Raw genomic sequence first — 21,855 nt, 5'->3', positions numbered from 1 at the left:
TCTCCCTTCCCACCCTCCACTTCAAAATAAAAAGCACCACCAAAAAAAACCCCAAAACAACCCCAAAACCCCAAACCTCTTGTTTTTTTTTTCCACTCGGTTAAACGGGTATTTGCAAGATTGTGTCACAAAAACACACAGTGAAAATGACTGGTTAGTATTCAGAATTCACAGATAGAGCTGAGGTCATCGCTTGTCACGTTTGGCATTGGTTCTCCTCAGGGTGATCCTGGCTGGTTACGTTCAGCAGTGGCTCAGTTTGTGACGTAAAGAAACGATCAACTCCGCAGCAGAGTTGAGCCTCTGACCGGGGGGCATCACACATCTGTGGCATTTTTGTGTTTTGCTTTGTTCTAAAATGAAGTTGGCAACTGCATGGACATCGAAAATGCAGATTACACTTACAGTGTCTAGACTTTCATATATGTGCTCAGTTACAATTAAGTGAAGCAAAAAGTGTACATATTTATTATCCCTACTGCTATTCTGTTGCTACAGAGCCGCAAATGTGAAAAGCAATACCTTGAAATAAAGATTTCTCTGTCGCCCCTAGTCTACACAGCAGCACAGTTTAAGTAAACACTAAAACTGTGCTTGAGATGCTTTTTTTTTTAAAATTTATTTTCTTTTTCCCCCTCCCCCCCCCCAAAGATGTAAACATCAGTCCCAGTGTGGTAAACTTGGTGGGCGCAGGCCGAGGCGGCGGGCCGGAGGCAGGGTGACTGTCAGACACTGGTGACGGAAGCTTGCAGGCAGTTAGTGGGCTTCTGCAGCTTCTCAGCCTCGCTGGGCGGCGGGTCTGCGGCGGCCCGGAAGCTGAACGTCGGGCCCGCGCCGCCGTGCGCGGGGCTCAGGGCGGGGTTCTGGCGTCTGTTGCTTTCAACAATGCTGGAAGTGTTGGATGCCAGGCTCTCACGAGTACTGGAACGGAAAAGAAACAGATATACGCACGCTCATAGATGAAATGCCCTATATAGCTACCGACCAGACAGGGAGGGAGGACGCAGTGGTTCAGAATGGGCTTCCTGTGTTGGTATGGAATGTCACATCAATGAATCATCTGGTTTTGGTGGTACACATATGGTCCTCCAAAAGGGGCTCCAGCAGCACTGGGCAGTCATCACGCTGTAACATGGGTACAACACTGAGCAGAGCTGAAGCTGTCACCGTACGCTGGACCAGTACTGAGCATCCGGACACTTCGCTCCAGGAAACAGCTTCCATCTTGCACGTAGAGCGTTTGTCTGTCCTGTGTCACTTACACAAAGTAACCTCATGACATGAGCAGAGCTAGGAGAGCAACCACGTAACACAGCTGCCTCCTGTCTGCTCCTCTACCTCTGTCTTTACACACAAACATTAACTAAAGCCACTCCTTGCATCAACCCCACAGCGCCGCGAAACACAGTGACTCTGCTCTGCAACACACCGGGCTCTGAGAGACCTTCACTGCCTGGCCCTTGATCCTGCCCTGAGCAAGGGCTGGTGCTGCTATCTCACCCATAAAGCCAACAAAGTTCCTTCAGGGCTACCACACATTGACCACAGGAGTGACAGGACACTTGGCACTTCCATTGAATTACAAATGCAGAGGAGCCCCTATTTTACAGCCATTACAGAACTCAGCCAAGACACCCTGAGGCCAGTTCTACCAGTGCTAGCTACTCTTTCTGCTCTCTTTCCATTCTTAATACTTCTTAATGAATAAAATAACCTCCAAATAACATGTTCCTGTGCACAGAGAGACGGAGTTTTGGAACATTCACCTGTATCGCTCCTTCTTTGCAAACGACCTCACCACTTGCTACAGAGCTGTTCACAGAGTATATTCAGATGACTGAGTGGGTTTGTTAAGAAACGAAGCTACTGATGATGGAGCTGCATGGGCAGTTTAAAGTTAACTTGCATTTACCTGACACTCAAAGGGGAGGCTCTTGCCTGACTGTTGCAGACTTGACCCTGCCACGTGTTCCTGCTGCTAAGCCTTGCAGCCAGCCCATCAGGGACCGCTCTCAGTTAAATACTAATTAAAAACCCAAAGCAAACCAGGAAAGATTAGTGGTAACACCAGGGGAAGAGTAGGAACACACAACTTCAGATGGGGCAGGGGAGACACGTGCCGGCGCACAGCACAGGGGAAGAACGACACCCCTTGTTGTGTTGTAGGGCAGCCTGAGATCATCTGAGCCTGACCAAATCTGGAAAATCAATGATGCTTTGTAGGAAAACTCCTGTAGGACTTTCAAACCCATCAAAACAGTACTGGTCATCTTCTGCTGATCATCAGGAGTTCCTGAGGGTGACACACAGCGCGAGCTTTCCCTGAACTGCAGTGACGTACGGTGAACTTCTGTCTTGATCCCTCTCCCCCTCCTTTTTACAGAAAAGAGATGCAACCTTTGCTTTTCAGCCATCATTCGATATTGTACCATTTCTTTATGGGACCACCAATTCCAGATCTTCACACATTTCCCATTCCAGTATTACAAATGGTACCATTACAAGGTGTACACCACAAAGACTGCAGTGGGAATTCCGCGTGCAGAGAAACGCCAAAATCAGTTCTTTCTTTAGGTGACAAAAGAGCAGCAGCATTATATAAGCTCTAAAAATAAAGGAATCAAAATAATATTGACAGCTAACATTTGCTGTACACAAGTTGCACGAAAGGAGTGAACAAAACACCATCAGACCATGTCCCCAGTGGCGCTGTATTCAGGTATTTCACACACCAACCGCTTCTGAAGTCAAATGACCATTGCATATCTCTTCAAATACATCCTGGGACTACTCCCTAGGGCTTTAGGTACTAGGAGGAAGCTCTTTACAGAGAGAGTGGTGAGGTACTGGAATGGGCTGCCCAGAGGGGTGGTAGATGCCCCATCCCTGGGGATGTTCAAGGCCAGGTTGGATGAGGCCCTGGGCAACCTTGTGTAGCTCCAGGCCTGGAGGTTGGTGGCCCTGCCTGTGGCAGGGGGGTTGGAACTCTATGATCCTTTGGGGTCCCTTCCAACCCAGACCAGTCCATGATTGTATGATACTATGACTCCACTAACGGATGTTGTCAGATCTAGGTGACTCCTACCAGATGGATGCTGGATGCTTTTCTGTTCCATATTTCCCGGAAAAGGGAACACCATGAAGTGCATTTTTATGATAGGGTAGGAAAGTACTTACAGCACAGTAATTACAGCCACAGGGCTGAATTCACCCTCAGCTGAATTAATTTTTATAGACTCACACCAAGGAGCGACTAAAATTCAGCAAGACCATCCAATTTAATCATCTTGATGCAGAGCTCACGGAAAAGCGTTTGAAACATCCACGCTGCACGCTGGCCTCACAACACAAACACCACAAAAATCCCCTAAAGAATGTTGCTTTTTAAAAAATAATAATTAAAAAAAGCAGTGTTTACTTTATGTAGCCTTGCCAAAACAAGACACGTGTTAGTAAGTAAATAGTAAAGTAAAATAAAGTAAAATAAAATAAAGATACAATAAAATAAAATAATAAAATAAAATAGAATAAAGGGATGTGTGGAACTTAATCATTATTAAAAGCTGCTTCTCTGTTTCCCTTTTGATCTGAATCAAGTGGTATGGCAGCATGAGATCCAACATGCTCTGTTCTCTTGCTAGCTAAGTTTAACATCAACAGAAATTTTAGCTGTTGTGTAAACAATTAGGGAAGCAAAGGGCTGCCTCTGCATCAACCAGGAACTCCAGCTGGATATTCAGCTGGCGTACAGCTAGCAAAATAGTGGGCTAGGAGCTGATTTTCATCCAGTCAATGTCCTATCCTGGAGGTGAAACACTCTCTGTGGAACAAGAGGGACTGGGCAAGAAGCAAATGCTGCAAGGAAAGCAGTTCAGCTAGAAGATCATGCCTGTGGCAGGAACTCTGTGATCCTTGGGGTCCCTTCCAACCCTTGCCATTCTATGATTCTAGGATAAGAAGAGGTCACCTTTAAGAAAGAGCAGCCTCATACAGCAGTTGTGTGTAATGGCAATGCCAAGCACCGGCAGAACGATCAGGAACAAGTTCAAAAGCTGCTTCACTTTCTTTTTCAAGTTGAGCCCAACGCAAGTGGTGGGATTTGCTCCAATTATTGGTCAATATTTATTTATTTTTAAACTCTTCAAAGCCTGCTCTAGCCTGGCGACCCCCAGGCCCTGTAATTACAGCCTGCTCATTAACTTCACACAGGAGCAGCCATGGAACCCCAAGGAATGTGTTCTGGAGTACAGTGACTTTAACTGAAAAGGACTTTAGCCCTGTGTAGAAGCAAAGAATCCTGCACACGCCTTTCTGAGAGCTTTTGCTAGGGATTTTTTTTTAAAAAACCCCACCCTAGGATTCTTAGGAATACCTTTTCTGGGGGGGAAAACCAAAACAAAATCTCCCCCAGCCCATTTCCTTTTACCTACCACAAATCCAGTTTTGGAGGTTCTATTTTTAGACACCGGCGATAAATAACTGAAGCTTAAGTAAGACACTATCAGAGAACTGCTACTGGGAATTACTTCTGTGCTCTTGGAGCCATTGTTCTGAACTCCAAGGGGTTGCCATGCAGGGCCAACAAAACCAGGCATGCTCCGTCCCAGCAGGGACTCAGGACTAGCAGGGAAAGGCAGCAGCTCCAGTGAAGGATTCTGAACCTGGAAATGAGCTTGAGAAACCTTTGGGGCAGGGAACACACCAACAACTCTCTCCTCCCTACGCCTGTCAGACTCCCCTAGCACACCACGACTTCCCACGACATCGGAGATACCTGGAATGGGAATGACTAACCAGCACCACCACATGCAAATGCCTGGACCGTTCTTCCCCAAGTATCCTAGGGAAGGCATCTCTCTCTCTGGGTTCATGCAGCGCTGGGTCACCTCTGAAGTTCAAACATCCTGTGAGCACTTCTCCCAGCTGTGTGTGGGGAGCAGCTGTTCCAGTCTCACCAGTTTGGAATGGTGATACATGCACTTCCAACGTTTTTGAAGAAAACAAACAAAACAAACCCAAAACAATCGTCCTGTTTTGGATTTATTTTTCATCTCAGCCAAAGATCATGCCCCCTAGACACATCTAGTCTTCCAATTAATCTTGCTGATGGTATCTCAGAGGGAAGGGGAAAGGAGGGGGGTTATGCAGGAGCTCATCCCTTCTATTCTAAATGCAAACACAAGTTTAATACAGGGGAAAAAAAGGAAATGGGTGAGGGGGTGTTCAGCAAACAGAAAACAAACAAATACAGAGTCAATGCCTCAAATGGTCATTGGTTGCTTACAGCGTGGTGGGACACCCACACATCGGAGCGGCAGATTCCAGAGCTGTCTGAAAAGGTGTGAAATCCTGTAACATGGCTCTACGCTCTGCCTCAGCACCACCACACACACATATATGACTAAAAATGGAACTTTCTGGTCTGTAAAGCTGCAATGAATGTGACAGTCCTACCGTGGAGAGTTGAACCCGCTGTCCACAGTAATGCTGCTGCTGTCCATGCTGTCCAGGCGGGCAGAGTGGGTGGCTCTCTGGTTGTTGCTGTTTTCCGTTTCCTTTGGGGTGAGGAGAGTAAGATTCTTCTCAAACTTCCGCTGCAGATCCCTCTCCTTTTCTCTCTCTAGGAGCCACTGCATCGTGCCAACATCATCCCTGTTCTTCTCTTCCTCGGCGTTCTTGTTGGTTCCTTCCTCGGAGTCGTCGTCGTCAGACACGTTGTAGTAGTCGAAGGTGGCCTCCTGGTTCCCAGCCGACTCCTGCTGCCTCTGTGAGACAGGCATGCCCTGTGTGACTGAGGTTACTATCGCTTGTTCAAGCTTCTCACACCTGACCGGCAACGTGTCGGAGGGGGTCTTCTGGTGGGGCTTTAAGAGGGGCGTGCCAGCCTTGTGGTAGCTGTTCACAGACAGAGTGTTGTGCAGAGGTTTGAAGAGGGTGTCTTTGCTAAATATTTCTTTCCTCTTGTCAAGGCTGCTTGATTCAGCACTATGGTGTTGAACCAGCCGCCCATTCGCGATCACCTCTGGAGTTTGGCCAGCGACCGCTGAACTGCTGCTTGGGCACTTTGGGGACTCCTCTTTGTGCACCCCGGGTTCCCTAACAATATGTTGAGACTGTCTTTCTGCAGGAGTCATTTTTTTGTGCCCGTCTGTCCCTGTCAGTGTGTCATGGTCCTCTTTATTCTTCCCCAGAGGTGATGGAGCAGTGAGCACAGTCTCACTGGAGGTGTTGCACTGAAAATAGTCATCCACTGCAGATTTTGTTGTGCAGGAGTTGAGCTCGCTATAGGATGGCAAATTCTCTGTAGGCTTGCTTTGATCCAACAGGCTACAAGAACTGGGGGTCTCCACACTGCCGCCAGCTACTTCGGGGATGCAAGTCTCTTTGTAGCTTGCAGATGAAATCAGAGCCCTTTGATGACTGAGCGACTGAGATGGCCTTAAGGTACTGTCGTCAATGTAAGTTTGGCTGGTTGTTTGGTCATCTGGGCTACAGCCTTCACCTATATCTTCAGGTGTGCCTAAAGTAGCCGAGCCCAGAGGTCCCTTGGAGTTATCCATGGATCTAGACCTTTCTTTAGCCTTACTGGACCGCTCATTCCTCGATCTTCTATCCTGTGTATGGCTGTGGCTCCGATGGACCTTGGAGTGGGAGCTTCCCCTGGAAGGTTCAGGGAAAGGCATTTCAGTTCGTCTTTTGGCCAGCTCACCGGACACGTCCCACTCCGGTGTCATGGGGAAGTGAGATTCTATCATGTTAGGGTTGCTGTGCATTATGAAATTATCTCCCTTGTGCTCTATTATGAAACAGCCTTCCCGTGGGGATCGAGTCAAGGGATCGTAGAACTCATACTCCCTTTCAGCAGGTATATCCAAATGGGAGCCATCTGATGGATCCCCTTTGGATACCCGAGTCTTGCTGTGTGACCTCGATTTCCCATGCGACTTCCTGTGGTTCCTGCTCTTTTTACTTCGCCCGCTGTGGTGAGCTGAAGATCCCGCTTTGCTCCGCTGAGCTTTCTCCTCTTCAAGTTTCTTCATCAGTGCAGTGTGCCTCATGACATTTTCCACAGTCAGATCTGGGTTGATGCGCCTGATAATCTCCATTTCTACCTCTCTGGGTATAGTGGTAGGGGTGTCCTCGTCCCTTAGTGGCCACTCTTCCGGAGGAAACTGGGCAGAGAAATTTGCCAACTGTTTTGTCTTGTCCTTCTTGAAACTTAATCGGAATAATTTGAGTCCAAATTTCTTCGACTGCTTTTCTACATCCTTGGGCTTGGTGAGCGTCTCTGCTTTGTAAGAAAAATTGACAGTACTTTTACTTTTCTCAGTAGGTGGGACCTGACATAAGGAAGGAGGACAGTATGAGTCTTTACAGTCTTTTGCTGATTTCCTCTGCAGGGTGGATGCATGCATGCTGTGCATGTCCTCCCTGCAGCAATGGCAGGAGTCGCAGTGGTTTTTGGGTAGTGTGCGGTCCCTGACGCATCCCGAGGCGGATGGAGTTATAGTTCCTTGCTGAGGAGAGGTACATTGAGACCTGTCAGGTATCCTCTCGTCCAAATGGTACCACTTACTGTTAGTTCTTATGAGGGATGGTGTGATAAAGTAAGTCTGTGGGGTTACAATGAAGTAACCATCCGGAGTGGGGTATATTTTCCTCTCCCGTACAAGCATGTTCAAGGTGTGTCGAAGGATTTCCGGGCTGGGTGTTGGAACTCCTGGAAAGGACAGGAAACATGGATCAGGGAGTGCATAAAACCAGGCAGGACTCTCTGGGTCCCCTCTCCCTGACAACGTGCAAACTGGAATAGGTTGAACAAACAACTCCAGCAAATCACTTTGTTAGGCTTCCTCTTCCCTGTTTGCTATTCCACTTATCTCCTATGCTTCAGGTATATCAATTATTAATTAAATAGAAAGGAGGTCATTAATGGAGTGTTAGAAAAAAGAAGGGGGAGAGGGGGAAAGAACTTCTAGTCACTTCTATTGCACAGGTGACCTTAAGCTACGAGAGGGAATTGCTAGAAATCAAAGGCTGTCAGGGGAAACATTTCACTTTTCTTCTTCTTCCAACTAAACATTTATGTCCCAATTCACCAGAAGTATTTATTATAATGCCCAGTCACATAGAAACCAGTGGTTATCTGTTACTCTGGATGCCCAAGTACTTTTTCCACAGAAGAATACTACAAAGAAAAAAAAAGAGCATTCTCCTAAACCACCCCTTTACCACAGACTTGACAGACTGAAAAGACTTCCTCTTCTATTACACGTTTCAACTACAGCAGCTGCTCCAAAAAAAGACACACCTGGAATGACAGTTCATCTTACCCAAACAGGTTTTTTTCCATTACACTGGAAGATTCAGCTCCTAAAAAACGGGCTCCTGAGTTCCCTGCCTCCCGTGTGAGATGTGAGACACACTACCTAAGTGTATGTGTCACACACCAGGAGGGCTGTGAGTGCGACACGCTCGCGTCGATGCCACAACAGCACCGACACGGTAGACCCGGCGTTGTGAGCCTGGTCATTTCCAGTACCAGCACTCCTGCTGGGTTCAGTGGCACAGAACAACTCTTCAATGTTTTATTAGATAAAATACCATGTTAGCACACTGTGCAGAGCTGGAAGTTCCATCTAGAGCTCAGAAACAAGAGATTTCGTTTACAAGCTAGTTTTAAAAAGTCTATTTATGCTACCAAATAGAACCTTTCCACATTTTCAGTGGAAAAAGCTACCTTCAATCAGCACATTTTATTGGAAGAAATCTCATTTGAAGTTTAACTTAACGCTAGGTACCAACCTGGTTTCCATTTGTAGAACTAGGGAGTTTCATTTTTCAAAAGTTTGGATGGTCTATTTTAAAATTAAAAAGTTAATATTATTTGTTCTGGGTCTTAGTTTTCCTTTCAACAAAACTAATTTAGAAAAAAAACAATTGAATTAGGGAGTAATTCAGGTTGGAAGGAACCTCGTGAAGTCATCTGGGTCAGTGTCTCTACTCATTGCCGGGGCAGCTCAGATCAGGTTGGTCCATGCCTTGTCAAGACCAACCTGGTATCTTCAAGAATGGAAACTCTGTGGGACTGTGGATGCAAAACCACTTTGGAAAAGTAAATATGCTTTCCACACAAATGCTTCAGGGGAAGAAATCTCAACCAGGTGACCTGCCACAGGCATGGTACCATCAGTACCACATGGTACCAGTGGTCATGACAAAGGCTGGAGCTGACTGGAGTTCCCTGATCTCCTTGTGTTAGCAAACATGAGGGTGACAGCCAGGGATCCAGCACTATGACTGACACCCCATCAGAAGATTACCAAGAAGAAATAAAGAAGTCATACTAATTCCTTAGCTCATCCTCCTCCTCGCTACGGGGTTGCAGGCACCACAGGAAGTGTTCTTATCCCCAGCTCTGAAGGTTGTTTGAGTTTAGAGACACGACCATACCACTCAGATCCAGTAATACCTGTACCAGAGAATCTTACACTGGGAGCTGGGAAGCATTAGGAGCAATGTGGACAGGTGACTGAAAGCAGTTACAGCAGAGAAGTGCCAGGGAGAAAGAAGAATGTGGAGACAGTGAATATGTTTCAGGCATGGTCCATGGATCTCAAACACCAGGGCTGACCCAGAGACAGGAAGTAAAAGGGGTAAAGACAGGATAGAATTCAAGAGAATAAGTGAGACTGGAAATCAGAAAGGATGCACAAATGACATGCAGAATCAGGAATGTACATTTTCCACCCATTTCATGTGGGTATCCGCAAGTTATGAGGTGAAAGAGAGAAACAAAGACCCCCACAATTTCTGGATGAGCAAATGTGCCAGAAATAGCAACAGATGGGAAAAGCTGAAATCCAGAGAGCCAGGGACACAAAGGACTACCCCTCCCTATGCCAGAGTCCTGAATCTCTCAGGACTGAGGTAAACAACATGCTGAGCTTCCTCTGGATAGCGAGGTGCTGCCAATTGGAGAGCAGGCTGCCCTCTGCATGGCTCTCAGTCATGTGCAGGAACACCAAGGGTTGACTTCAAATCCCATAACAACCAGCAGCCATCATCTAACCTCTTCTTTCCGACAGTGGGGCCAGTACGTCTGCTTGGGTAACATCACCCCTTTTACATCATGCCTTGCATCACCACAAGAAGTGGATGACCCCAAAATTAAGCTCACGTGCCTCTCCCTCCATGCACAGCAGGGTCCAAGCCTGGTCCAACTGAGATGGACTTGCTGTGCAGCAGCCCATCCCTCTTCCTGTCTCTACATAACATGATCAATGCACTACACATAAATACCTCAACATATACCTACCTTTGTCTGCAAGAACTTGGTCCTTCATCCTTATTTCACTTAAAACCTTTTCTTAACATGCTGTTTCAAAAACATTAGAACAAACACAGAATAGTGGAAAACATTCTCCTGGGAGCTAACAGAAAAGTTAGGGTAACAGATTTGAATGGGTCTTCTGATGCTTTACAATGACTTAGGCAAAACTCCACTGGAAGTTCATGGTAAAAATGTGTTTTCCCCCCAGTAAACCATGATGACTACAGTGGGTTTGGTAAATGAGTCTCTGGGCACTGGATGCACAATAGCTGCATTCGTTAAGCCCTGTGAGTGGAGAATGTGCAGATAAGCACCAAGAAAAAAACATAAGGGTGCCTGGGCAGTCAGGGGTGCTGGGAGGTTAATTGTGTCTGATACTGGATGTCCACCTTCTCTCTGGAGTTGGAGGCTATCCCTTTAATCACTCCCAGCACACAGCACATTCCTGTGATGTTCCTGTGATCTTTGGAGCTCTGCAATGTCAGCTAATGGTAGGTACAGGTGGTGTCCACATCTCTTTCAGGTGCTCACACAAGCAGAAGCAGACCCAAGCTTGGGTTGGGTTTTCCTGCACGGTGGGCAGGAGCAATGACATGACTCTGGCTCCCACAGTTGCCATTTCAAACACAGATTTCCTGCCTTTCTCCAGACTTTTTATCTTTATAGCAACCTGCCCACACCGTGTCTATACCTAACCCACCCCACTGCATTCAGAAGTAGTCTCCTTACGGTCTCCCTTCCTGCATTAAACAGGAAGAGGAGTTAAAAACCCACCAGTAGTTTAGAGACTCCAGCACATAAACCACTGCATGACAGCAGTGGTGTTATTTAAGATTATGTAGTGGTTTAATAATTCAAAAGCAGAAACTGTCTGGACACTGAATCATCAGACATGTACATTTCCTGCATCTCAAGAGAGTCTGCTCTGCCATCCGCTCAGCTTCCAGACAGCAGATTATGTCTTGTTTGCTGCTCACAAAGAAGGCTGACCTAGAGTGAACTCGGTTAATGTAAGACACTTATTTTAAGTGCTACATATACATTTCACATATTTAAAGAGCCAAGAGTTCCAAAGGTGAATGTCAGAGGAATTTGCCAGCTTTCAGAGATCTGCTCGTCGGCTGGAAAGCAACCTTGTCCAACACACACACATGTATCTCCCACACTGGAACTCTCCACACCTCAGAGTGATTTTAGGGGATGTTGTGAACAAAATTGGGCAAGGAAAAGAAAAAAACAAACCCTTACTAAAGGCAGATGCTTTTTTCAGCCAGGTTCATGCAGATATGAGAGGGTCTGGCTGCCAAACACAGGAACAAAGGTTACCTTCTTAGCTCCTTATACAGGATTTCCAAGATTTACACTTAATGTATGGGATTTAAACCTGTGGTCAATAAATTATGAAGTGGAGCTGCACAAACATGTTTAATTCCAAGTTGGAATAATGGGAGCACGTGCAGCAGGAGCCCTCCTGCTTTTTTAAAAACCTGACAAATAACAAAAGGCACAAATAAGACCCACGTTATCCTCCCAAACTTTCCCAATAAAATAAATTCATGAAAAACACATCTGAAGTAGTACTTAAATGGTGTTAAATCTGCTAAAATGATTTTCTCCTGAGCTGATGCTAAGGCTTAACAAGGGATAAAAGAAATACTCTGATTGGCTCATGAAATACTAGTTAAGGATGTGGAGTGGTTGCTATGTGATGTTATAAATAATTAGCATACCTTATTTCAGATAGAGCCATGGCCCAGATTTATGTCTGCACAATGGCTCAGCAAACTATATAAGGGCTGGACCACAAGTGCAAGATCCTGCATCGAGGAAAGAGGTTTATTATTCTTGGGCAGTTTGAGAACAGCATCTGGGGTCTCAGGAAATTTATACACGCCGTGAAACGCAGCAAAGCATCTGTTCATTAAAGCACAAACAACACAGGCAGACAAGCTCTGCTACAGGGTGAGATGCAGAGAGCTTATGTGGCCATGACAGACACATCTACACTGGTAACACTCTCCCCTCTCTCAGAGCATCAGCACCTAGGTAAGAAAATTAAATATAGGATATAGGAGGGTACCAGGTATTTGGAAAAAAAGCCACAGTGAACAGGAGGGTTCAAAAAGCCACAGCTGATTTTTGAGAGTTTTGGGCAGGGAAGTGAAAAATGCCATTCAGGAGAAGAAGGGGTTCTGTTTATCATAGAGGACTAAATTTTTGGATCATCCTCATGCTGAGAGAACAGGTCTATTCACTGTGTTTAACACCTCGTGGCTGAGAGAGAAAGGAGTTTCTCTAGAGAAGGGGGAAAAATATGGACAACAAAGGGTGGAGGGTTTTTTCCCCCCACAAATGATTTTCATTGTGTTTTGGGAAGTGAGGTAGGAAAAACAAAGCTCTCCTTTTTTTTTGTTTTAATCCCAGACTGGAGCAACACACGTGTTCAAGGCTAGTGGGGAAGAAAAAAAGAGGCAGCAAGAGACTGTGTGCTAACTCGCCTCAGGCTACTTCAGAGCAGAGTCTAGAAAATAATCCAGCCTGTTGAATTATTCTTGATGTATGGTTCTGTCTAGAAAGAATAACACTGAGGCAACTGATAATCATGCTCCCAGGAAACCCAAGGGATGCCACCAATAAATTATTTCCACCATGCAATGATGTTTATATAAATACATTGATAGAATAACTGGAAATATACTTGCAATCTACAGAAGTCTTCTAGCACAGAGAAAATAGGACTCTAGTCTCTAGCTACAGAGAAAACAGAGCTTGGAAAAAAGCCATAAAAATGAATGAAATTGGAATTACCATTGTGAACTTCACATTTCATCTCTTACAACTTCCACTGCTACTTTCAAAACCAGCCAAGCACACACACAAAAAAAACCCCAACCCTGAGAAACAAACCCACAAATTGGCTCAGAAAGGCACCATTCACAAAACACACTTGCAGTGATGTATTTCCAAAGTGCAGACATCTCAATTCAGAACTATGCTTTAAAGTATCAAAACTTAATACCAGTTATAGCAAAAGCCATCTAACCTTCAAGGCTTTAAGCAGCTCTTGCTCTGAAAGGTAAGCAAAAAGAATTCAAGACATCAGAACAGGGCCATGGTTCAGCTGCCTCAATGAGGCAGAGAAGACAGTAGTTTTATTACTGATGCATTTTTAATTAGTTGATTTTTTAGAGCTGCAAAAGAAGCACAAGTTTCTCAACCAGTTTAGAGAACTGTGAACTGAGAGACAGAATGATTACACACCTTGCCAGTTAACACATGAAGTACAAGTGAAAAAGCTATGGTCTCTCAAGCAGTAAACCTCTGCCCAGTGGTTTTACACCACGCTTCCAGATGTCTCAACAAGATGCATTTTGCATGATTCACAAACTCCAGGTACAGCCAGTAGGGAAGCAACATATTCCTGAGTGCATTCTTAACACAAGCTTCCTTCTTTGGATGTCACAGTATCTTTAATCCAAGGTATTTTCATTTCACCATTTGATAACTGTTATCAAGTGCTGACAAGACCATCTTCTGAACACCAGTATTTGTGAACATATTTGTGAATGCCCCTGGAAACCAAACCTTCTTTCAGTTCAAATATAACCTCTCCCTGAAGCAGGCACATCATTCTCACTGGACTTTGTTACTTGAATCAGGCCATGCTAGTTTTGACAGCCTGTCATAGGTGGTGGAAGATACTGCAGCATGTGAGAAACCTGCTCTTTAATAGAGAATGCTTCACACAGAGACCTCCATGAGGTTAGCTCTAGGGAGGCTGGACAACGACACTTGAACTTGTCAAGTGTTGAATGATGTCAACAAAGCTCTTAGGAGTTGGCTTACAACTGACTGGAAAGCCACAAGGTGGAATAAATCTACTATGGCTATGATAAACACTTTGTTCTCTGAAACTACTAAAGAAGTCCCAAATTCTTCCCACTATCATGATAAAGAAGATTAGTTTGTGAGAAAAATCACAAACAAGCTTATCCTGATACCAGTCTGAAAAAAGACACATGCCAACACCATTGGCTGTTTAGTACCTCAAGTTATTCTTAATATTTACATAAAATCAGGAATTAATCCTGCAAAATGCATCTCACATGGATGACCCTGTGAAAGAGAACTATGTTTAAGAATAAAGAAAAGCCTGTAGGATTAGAACCCCAGAGCCTCCTTTTACTTTTGGGCAGCACCTCAGGAGCCATCCATATTCCCACTCAGAGCAGTGAGAAAAGCAGGCTACCAAACACTGAAACTCCCTCTTCAAAGGAAGCCAAAAAGAGAAGCAACCTTTTGGGTAGGAAGATACTTTAGCTGCCCTTTTACAGCCACGTGCCCATTGCCCACCTGACCAATGATTTATTCATCTCCAGTTACCTGGGAAGCAGGTCGTTAGGTGCTCCATTAGTGCTTCTTGGGTGACTTGTTTTCGGGCAGAGTTCATTGCTGAGATGGCCAGGCAAAGGATTTCCCCAAGTGGAATGAACTGCGACTGACTGATGGGAGACATGCTGATGGGTGATACATCACCTGTAAAAAAGACAAAGAGATGTGCAATGAAGCATTCTCCTTAAAAATCTCCTCCTAGAACAAGGATGTAGAGATACAACGGGAGAAGATGCGCACGGCACTCTGGTGTTTGTCGTGAGCAACAGTGGAGAATCACCCAGCAGCTTCAAAACTTAGACACAGTGAACTTTGGAAAACAGAAGACATACACCATGCAGACACAGTTCCTCAAAGGATACAGTAGACAGAGTAAAAAAACATCTACAAATTAGCACTTAGGGTTGCAAAACCTCATGCTTTAATATCCCATGAGGATACTACAGCCCAAACAAAATAGTTGCTTTTATTTCTCTGGACACAGAAGTGGAGATTTCATTCCCCCTTCAAAGGCCAGCAGTATAGACCCACCACTTCCACTGGATATTTTTCTTAATAGCAACAAGGATCAGGGAAAAACTGTTGTGAAGTTAATAGCATTTTCACTCAGCTGGTAAAGCACAGCACTCTATTTAGAGGTCTTAAGATCGATACCCAGATATCCTCTGCTGGATCTGCATGTCAAACATCTTTGTATAGACTACTTATTTTTTAGGAGAGAAGTTTTAATAGTCACAGGATGGCCTGAAAATTAACTTTGCTGTAACTTCTTTCCTACTGACTTTAAGAATAATTCATTAACCCTACTCAAAAAAACTACTGAAAAGATCTTAAAACTGAAAGTTAGAGGAGAAATCATGATTTGGTAACACTACCGTGACTACGCAAACACACACATACATGTGCATTGTAATAAATGCTTTTTGATTCTGTTCTGGACCTTCTCTTGACCATGAGCCAGCAATAGCATCCTGGGGTGTATGAGAAGGGCTGTGGTTAGTAGGGCAAGAGAGGTCCTTCTCCCCCTCTGCTCTGCCCTGCTGAGACCACACCTGGAATACTGGGTCCAGTTCTGGGCCCCTCAGTTCAAGGATACAGAACTCCTTGGAAGAGCCCAGCGCAGGGACACCAAGGTGATGAAGGCGGTGGAACCCCTTCCTCATGAGGAGAGGCTGAGGGAGCTGGGCCTCTTGAGCTTGGAGGAGAGGAGACTGAGGGGTGACCTTATTCATGTTATAAATATGCGAAGGGTGAGAGTCAGGAGGAAGGACCCAGTCTCTGCTCAGGGATGGCCAGTGACAGGACAAGGGGCAGCGGGTGCAGCTGGAGCAGAGGAAGTTCCATGGGAATATAAGGAGGAACTTTCTCCCTGTGAGGGTGACAGAGCCCTGGGACAGGCTGCCCAGAGAGGTTGTGGAGTCTCCTTCTCTGGAAACATTCAAACCCTCCTGGATGTGTCCCTGTGGGATTTAGTCTGGGTGATCCTGCTCTGGCAGGGGGTTGGACTAGATGATCTTTGGAGGTCCCTTCCAGCTCCTAATGGTCTGTGATTCTATGAGACTTTCTTTGGCATTGGAAAAGGAATAACAGAGACTAACAGGCAGAACTTGACTATGAATCCCTTTCTGGCCACAGGTCAGTCAACAGCCTGGGATTAAGTTTTACCTAAAGGGCTCTGAATTCTCAGGAAAATCACCACCCTATTTCCCCTGGCACAGAGCAATACCTTGTGACCAAGTCAGGAATCAAATTACTGGAAATGAATTCAAATTCAAACTTTCCTCCACAATTTAGAGGATCTAATATTTGCCCTATTAATTCTACATTCCTATTACATCCTCTAAATGGGAACAGCAGTTTCTAAAACTGATTATGAAAACGATTGAAGCTTGTGTGGTGCTCAGCACTTGGAGGGGAAAAAAGGCATCGGTGGCAGTAGCAAATTGTGTAACTGCTTCAGTGAGGCTGTGTTTTTCAATGCACCAGCTGTACAATCTGTTGTACAACAGTGATACACATTACCAAAGACAAAACAATGATGTAAAATACACATTTGTGCTGTGCTGTCTCCCAATTGCTCCTGATTAATCTGGCCCAACCAGACCAGCACCGCTGTCCCAATGCAGCAGCATTCCTCTGGCTCTGATGCAGTGCACCCTGAGATCCTTCTCATTCTTATTTGACCAATGATACCCTTAAAACACATCCTTTTCTGGACATTTTTGTCATGCAGACCTGAAAAGTTCCTGCTACACGTGCTTGACAGACAGTGCCAATGGAGAAGATCGTAGGCAGCTCACAGGGAAACGTGAGATAAACTCTTGCATGACATGGGAGCAAACACCACTTGTCCCCTCATCATTTAAGAACAGATAAAGAACATCACAGTTATGGTACTACTATTTATTAATAATTATGCCTGCTGTCAGCTTCAACTCATTCATAGATGAATCTTTGCAATCAAGCAGACACAGAAGTTTACCAACTTTGATCAACAGCCACTGTGCAGGGGACGAGTTTCTTTAATGACCAGTTCCATGTCTGAAAAGCACTGGAATTATGGGAAGAATTATGCAGATTTAGCTGAGAAATTACTGCCCTTCACATGGAAGCACCATGGCAAGAGTATCTCAGTGTCTGCTCCCAGCCACGTGCTCAAACTGCCATGTAGGCAGCCAGTGGGATGGGAGAGTGGGAGGAAAACCTCTTTCTTTCCCTTGCACCCACATGACCTGCTCATGGAACGCCATTTAGGATGTAAGGAATGAGCCTTAATGCCATAACCAGCTTCCTGAATCACAGAATGTGTTAGGTTTTAAGGGACCTTTAGAGGCCATCTAGTCCTACCCCCTGCAGTGAGCAGGGACATCTTCACTAGATCAGGTCACTCAGAGCCCCATCCAGCCTGACCGTGAATGTTTCCAGGGATGGGGCCTCCACTACTTCTCTGGGCAACCTGTGCCAGTGAAGTGCCTCATAGTGAAGGACTTTTCTCTAATATCCAATCTAAATCTCCTCTTTTCTAGTTTAAACCATCACCCCACATCCTAGTGCTCCATGCCCTTGGGAACAGTCCTTCCCCAGCTTTCCTACAGGCACCTTTCAGGTACTGTCAGGCCGCTATAAGGTCTCCCAGAACCTTCTCTTCTCCAGGCTGAACAAGCCCAATTCTCTCAGCCTGGCTTCATAGGACAAGTGCTCCAGCCCTTGGATCATTTCTGTGTCTCTCCTCTGGACCCGCTCCAACAGGTCCATGTCCCTCTTGTGCTGAGGGCTCCAAAGCTGGACACAGCACTGCAGGTGAGGTCTCACCAGAGCAGAGCAGAGGGGCAGAATCCCCTCTCTCCATCTGCTGGCCACACTCCTTGTGGTGCAGCCCAGGATGGGGTTGGTCTTCTGGGCTGCAGATGCACACTGGTGGCTCATGTGCAGCTTCTCATCCACAAGTGCTCCAAGTCCTTTTCCTCAGGGCTGCTTTCCAGCCCATCATCTCCTAACCTGTATGGATAATGGGGGTTGTCACAACTCAGGTGCAGGACCCTGCACTTGGCTTTGTTGAACCTCATGAGGTTTGTCTGGGCCCACTTCTCCAGCCTGTCCAGGTCTCTCTGGATGGCATCCCGTCTCTCTTGCACATTAACATCACCACTCAGATTGATGTCATGTCAGTATCATTGTATCTGTCCCAGCACAGCCCTCTGAGGAACACAGCTTGTCACCGCCTTCCATCTGGACTTGGAGCCACTGACCACCAATGGAGTGGCACAGGGACTGGAGGAAGGTTATACATGAAGCCCAGCAAGTGCTGCTGATTTATGTAGGTTTGCTCTGCAGCCTCCCAGCTGCCCCAACAGGGATACTCAGACAAGACCTCAAACCAATTACTCTGCTCACCCCTGGGAGCAGCTCATCCTACTCCCCTCACTGCCAACAGCCTGCAGAGATCCCCCACCTCTGGGATCACCCCCAGTCAGGATCTGTTACCTTGAGACTGGCTTAGTACAAGTTATGGACTCATAAAGTGTACCTGGATTTCAGTAAGCTTGTGCTTTGCACAGTCTTGCCTCACACAGCACGGAATGCACTTGCATGCCTCCAGCAAGGGGGTGCTTTTCTAGGTCAGTGTGCAGAACACACGGAGCGAGAACCTCCGGCCGCTGCCAGCTGGGCGCTTGTCGAGAGGAACAAGCCAAGAGTCTCCACTGAAGAACGAACACGCTTCATGTAACTCACCAACATAAACCATTCCTGGAATCACAGCAACATGAAGGCTGGGAAAGACCTCCAAGACCATCTAGTACCACCCATATTACTCACTAAACCATGTCCCTGAGTACCTCATCCAACCTTTCCCTGAACACCCTGAAGGATGGTGACTCCACCACCTCCCTGGGCAACCCGTTCCAATGCCCAACCACTAAGAAGAAACTTCTCATTTCTCACCTGAACCTCCCTTGGCACAACTTGCAGCCATCCCCTCTTGTCCTGTCACAAGTTGTCTGCAAGAAGAGGCTGATCCCAGCTCACCACCACCTCCTGTCAGGTAGCTGTAGAGAGCGATAAGGTCTCCCCTGAGCCTCCTCCAGACCAAACAGTCCCAGTTCCCTCAGCCACTCCTTGTGAAACTTGTGTTCCAAGTTCACCACCACCTCCTCCATGCTAACACAATCCAGCAAAGCATGCCACTGTAAGGGTGCCAGGGCAACATACATCCTGCCTGCAAATATTTGGAAGCTTAACAACCTTTTAATTAACTACAAAGAAGTTGTCCATAAAATCATAATTTAAATGGCTTTAAATGCAATAGAAATGGCTGACAAACATTGGTTTATGTGAGTGCTTTTCTTTCCATTTTCTAAGGGGCAAACACCAGTTAAGATGATTTCTTTCCCACCAAGAGCTTTTCCACAGGGAACTCCTGTGCCCCCTCTGTTGTGCCACCAGAGCTTGTTGTCCACAGCTGTCTGCTGGAGAGAGTTACTGGCTCTTGGTTTAAAAGGGGCAGCCCATACCTGTAGAATTCTGAGCACACGTAGTGACAGGAAGCCACAAGCCCCTTGACGTGGGGACACTCTGACTTGCCAAGGTTTATACTAACTACCCTGTGGCTCTGGGAAGTCATGAACATGCCACAGTTATAGTTTAGTGAATAAACTTCTCTGATGCACAAGTCTCTCGTGTCTAGGATTTAATCAAACGTATTAACATCAATTAGGCACAAAAATACCGTTCAGCCTGCTGATCAGAGGGTTTCCTGTAACTTCTGTAGGAAGGATCTGCTTTCAAAAAATCAAATAGGCTTCTCCTGATTTAGTTTTTTCCTTTGGAAGGTCACATCACTTACATAAAACATCCAGCATATGGCTCCCGTTAGGTCTAACTGATGCTTGTCTCAAGCAGCTTTCTTCTGAAATCAAATTACTATCCTTGACTTTTATATGTTTATGTTCCCAATTAAATGAAAACTAGAGCTCAGGAAGCACTTTTCACCAGCTGACTGCCATGTTTTCTTTAAATATGAGATATATATATATATACATGTATGTATATATTTTAGCTCTGTTTCTGCAGTGCCTTTCCAAACTTTTTTCTAAAGAATTAAAAGAAGAAAAAAAAGTTTTCTAGATGACTTATTTTAAGTGGCACTTTTCAAAAATGTCTAAGCACAAAATGGGCTTTATCCTCATTTATGCCTTAGGGATTTGTCACATCACCCTGTGGGGAAAAAACTGTTACTTAGAACAAAAGATCATGTAGCACAGAATCACAGAATCACAGATTGACTGGGCTGGAAGGGACCCCAACAACCACAGAGTTCTAACCCCCCTGCCACAGGCAGGGCCACCAACCTCCAGGCCTGGATCTACACAAGGTTGCCCAGGGCCCCATCCAACCTGGCCTTGAACACCTCCAGGGATGGGGCACCCACCACCTCTCTGGGCAGCCTGTTCCAGCCCCTCACCACTCTCCCTGTAAAGAACTTCCCCTAATATCTCATCTAACGCTTCACTCCTTCAGCTTCAATCCATCCCCCTAGCCCTGCCATTTTCTACCTTTTTAAAAAGCTGATTCCCCTCCTGTCTCTCTGCTCCCTTCAGGGACTGGAAGGCTGCAATGAGGTCCCCCCACAAGTCTTCTCTTCTCTAGGCTGAACCAGCCCAGCTCCCTCAGCCTCTCTTCATAGGGGAGGTGCTCCAGCCCCTCTGATCATCTCCGTGGCTCCTCTGACCCCTCTCCAACAGCCCCACATCTTTCTTGTCTTGGGGCTCCAGCTCTGGACACAGGACTCCAGCTGGGGCCTCACGAGGGCAGAGCAGAGAGGGACAATCTCCTCCCTGTCCCACTTAGCTTTTACACAGCACATTTCTTCAGTGGATTTCAAAAAACTCCAAAAAACTAGGTAACCATAACTATCCTTAACACACCACAGACCAACACACCAGCCAGAACCTTTCCTGTGCCAGTGTATCTCGTGTCTCTGTTCTCCAAGTCTTGGTACCACCAAGAGAATGAGGTAGACTGTATTCTGCACCATGTATCAGCAATTAAACTATCAAGTGCATGCTGATGACAGAATTTTTATTAGTGATTATGCTGCTGGAAAGAGGTGACCTGGAAGTCAAACTCCCTGTCTCATGAAGTTTGCACAATGATTGTTTGAAAAATCTCCTCTTGACTTACAAATGGAACTGATTTGGTGTGGACACTGGGATGGGAGGTTAAGGAAATCACAGTGCAGAGCCACACTTGATTAGAATTTATACACTTGTTTCTGTGAGATGGGGAAGAGACCCTCTGATGACACTCTGCATCCTGTGAAAATACAGGAAGCCAAAGCAGAGTTTCTCTTCTCCATCCAGCCTCTTGGTCAAAAACCACTTGTCCATGGCTTCCTGACGAGGGGGAGTGAAGGGGCAGGTGCTGATCTCTCTCCTCTCTTTGGGGGCCAGGGATAGAACCCAAGGGAACAGCAGGAAGCTGTGACAGGGGAGGTTCAGGCTGGATGTCAGGAAGAGGTTCTGCACTGAGAGGGGGGTCGGGCACTGGCACAGGCTCCCCAGGGAAGTGGTCACAGCCCCGAGCTGGGCTGAGCTCAAGAAGCGTCTGGACGATGCGCTCAGTCCCATGCT

At 46.0% G+C, this 21,855-nt stretch overlaps 1 protein-coding gene across 1 annotated transcript in view; it reads right to left on the bottom strand.

Moving 5' to 3' along the window:
- Positions 1-212: 212 nt before the first annotated feature.
- STOX2 (storkhead box 2) overlaps positions 213-21,855 on the bottom strand; it is a 78,185-nt gene continuing 56,542 nt past the window's right edge. The window contains exons 2-4 of the mRNA XM_084266607.1: positions 14,717-14,869; positions 5,455-7,720; positions 213-921 (exon numbers count right to left, since the gene is read on the bottom strand). Coding sequence (XP_084122733.1) covers positions 726-921; positions 5,455-7,720; positions 14,717-14,869 — 2,615 coding nt within the window. The 3' untranslated portion in view covers positions 213-725. The remainder of the gene's footprint in view (positions 922-5,454; positions 7,721-14,716; positions 14,870-21,855) is intronic.

The sequence above is a fragment of the Gallinula chloropus genome (assembly GCF_964237585.1).
Source record: "Gallinula chloropus genome assembly, chromosome: 7".
Taxonomy (NCBI): Eukaryota; Metazoa; Chordata; class Aves; order Gruiformes; family Rallidae; genus Gallinula; species Gallinula chloropus.
The sequence above is the reverse complement of the archived record's forward strand: the minus strand, read 5'-3'. Positions and strand labels throughout refer to the sequence as shown.